Here is a 3,026-nt window from a genome sequence, read left to right as displayed (position 1 = left end):
TGCACGGTGATGTTTGTTGGAGAACAAGCCGACCCATGAGAAACCAAAATAGTTCAACGATGTGGTGCACTTAAAGCAACATGGCTGTGGGATTGTTATCTTACAAGTATTAATATCCGATGAACATCATATGGTGTCAAAGACTAACAACCACCTCCCCTCCCCCTCACTCACTCATGGTTTCTACATGCATGTTGTCTGACGACTGCCATCTGAAACGCCCACGTCTTCCTGACCATTTCGTAATGACTGTTTGAATGAAAAAAAGTGTAACTCTCAAATGACATCTCGTTCCAGTTGAAGGGACGAGCAGACCTCCTACATAACCAGTCAAGCAGCGCATAATGGCCTCTCAACAAGATACGACTGGGCTGGACGCTGATGTGATAGACAACGTAAACACAACCGGACATGACGTCAAGACTATCTCTGACGTCATATACACTCCTGAGTACATTCTTTTCTTCACTGCAATCGGCGTGCTGTCTGTGGTTGGAATTGCAGGAAATATCCCAGTGCTTATTGTGTATTTCCGCCGGAAAGATAAAAAAGCCTCAAATACTTTCATAAAAATTCTGTCTGTGATAGATTTATTAGTATGTGCCTTTATAATGCCCTATACTCTGGTTTATGAACTTCATTTGGTCTATTCAGATATCTTCTGCAGATTATTCGAATTTATGAGACATTTCGCCGTCATATCATCGAATGTAACATTGGTTGCCATAGCAGCGGAAAGATATTTTGCAGTTTGTCATTTCGCAAAAAGGTTCACCGTTAAGCAAGTGAATTGTGGAATGCTAATTGTCGTGACAATAAGTGGTATCCTAGCAACACCTGCAGTCCTGATCTTTACTCTTGTAACAGTCGATGACATCAGAGATATTGAGTGTCAATTTCCACATCCCGAAAATGCGACCCACTTCTGCCACTTTACGACATCAGTTACCGGCCCCCTCGTTGCATATCTTTACCAAGGCCTCCTTATGATGTCATTCTTCATCTCCCTCATACTCATTGTCATTTTCTACGCCCTGATTTATTCCAGGCTATGGAATAGAACAAAGTTGAGAACAGAACAGAACCCCAAAGTTACGACAATCGAAAATGAGAACAAAAGTGACACTTCCGGACCAAAAAGCGTACTAAGTTCACGCATTGCTGACAATGGTTCGAACATTGTCAAAGGAGAACGTTCGGAAGTTTCAAAACATGAAGAAACGCATTTTGACAAACATTGCAAATCTGCCAACGGAAGTACCTTTGGGACAACAGTGAGGCATAAAAGAATTTGGCTTCATTATCGAACCGCGAAAATGTTGTTTTTGTGTACTGTGATATACCTGGTTACCTGGATGCCCTTTTGGTTTGACATATTTGGCGTTACGCAGTTTCTTCTTCTAAGATATATGTTTTTCCTCGGGAATGCCACAAACCCCCTCGTGTACGGCATCGTCAATTCACACGTAAGACAATCATTTCTGAAACTCCTTCACGAGTGTAAACCGAGTGTTAGTTTTGTGTTTAAGGTAGATCTTCAGAAACCATCTGTTTCCACAAACAATGAACGCCCAATCGATTAAAAGCGCTTTACTTGTTTACAAATTGTTAATTTGTTTGTATGGAAGGTCTATGTATAATTACAGTGAAACCTGAAATTAGTGTTTGTAGTGAATTTCATTTTCCTAGAATTGTGATAATCTCATTATTTCTGTGCGTTTTTACGTCGGCTTATTATTTTAGATTCAGAAAAAACAGAACACTTTAGGTAGTATAAACACCCTGGAACTAAAACTGGTAATTAATGAGCGGGTGAAAAATTACCACTTTCATTAACAGGATGTTTGGTGACACACTTTGAGGACGGATATTTTGCTTGCGTGCGTATGTGTTATTGAAGCGCAGCTATCTCTGCCGCAAATATATATGTATTATCAATTATTTCTCAAAATCTCTTTTATTTTTCTCTACTGGCTTACAGAAAAGTTTGTTGTTTCCAACGCTATTTTCCTTGTTACGCCTTAAAGAAACAGTTCCGTCTGATTACAGACTTATTTTCTCACCTTGAAGTTTAATCTTGTTTACAAGACTTTATGCGCAATAAGATATATAGAACATGTCTTTAAGAAGACTTGGATTTCAGCATTACATCAGAAATTTCGCTACAATAAAGAGAGGGCGGCACGTAATTGTAGCCCGGTGCTTGATCTGAAATTATAGTTTGTTGTGCATATGTTCTGATTTATGGAAAGCAAATGCGCAAAACGAATCTTCACACATCTTCGTCTTGCACAGAACTCGGTCTGAAACAAAATTAGACTATACGCAAAGGTAATTCTGTTTTGACGCCATACCTTATTACGTCACATGGAAAGGTCCTAAATAGCAACCATGTCACCAGTGAGTGAGTTTTAGTTTTACCCCGCACTCACCATTATTCTGTAAATAATCGAGTCTGGACCAGACAATCCAGTGATCAACAACATGTGCATCGATCTGCTCAATTGGGAACCGATGGCGTGTCAATCAAGTCAGCGAGCCTGACCACCCGATCCCGTTAGTCGCCTCTTACGACAAATATAGTTGCCTTTTATGGCAAGCATGGGTTGTGAAGGCCTATTCGTACCCCGGACCTTCACGGGTCAGTCTATAATTATACTCGCATAGTTGTTTTTAACTCGGGCTCAGTCCATCTTTCTAACTACAACGTAACCAACAGACAGGGCAGTCTACGGGGCAACTTAGTGGCTTGGACTGGCTTTAGTCACTTAAAAGTGGGCACCGCTTGCTCGGGCCCAACTTATCTTTTTATATGGTTCGAGCCTATACTTCATCTTGCCACATGTTTCAACTTGTCTTTTTGATTCGTAAATCTTCTATCCGTCCCAGAACTCATGAATACATGTATTATGATTGAAAAATTATTGGTAAGTACTTTTCTGTAACGCCTCCCTTATTTTATGGATCCGTCATTGTGTTCCGTCTCCCACGACGTATACATTTCTAACTTACGACTAAACGCCATT

General features: G+C 40.3%; 1 protein-coding gene across 1 annotated transcript; it reads left to right on the top strand.

Moving 5' to 3' along the window:
• Positions 1-344: 344 nt before the first annotated feature.
• Positions 345-1,583, top strand: LOC137260760 (probable G-protein coupled receptor No18). The gene has a single exon (XM_067798336.1). The coding sequence runs from the start codon at positions 345-347 to the stop codon at positions 1,581-1,583; it is 1,239 nt and encodes a 412-aa protein (XP_067654437.1).
• Positions 1,584-3,026: the final 1,443 nt, after the last annotated feature.

Source organism: Haliotis asinina, chromosome 14, assembly GCF_037392515.1.
Source record: "Haliotis asinina isolate JCU_RB_2024 chromosome 14, JCU_Hal_asi_v2, whole genome shotgun sequence".
Lineage (NCBI taxonomy): Eukaryota > Metazoa > Mollusca > Gastropoda > Lepetellida > Haliotidae > Haliotis > Haliotis asinina.
The sequence above is the reverse complement of the archived record's forward strand: the minus strand, read 5'-3'. Positions and strand labels throughout refer to the sequence as shown.

What these genes read in the sequence shown, in the direction of transcription:
- LOC137260760 (XM_067798336.1), top strand. Translation starts at nt 345, where the DNA reads ATGGCCTCTCAACAAGATACGACTGGGCTGGACGCTGATGTGATAGAC.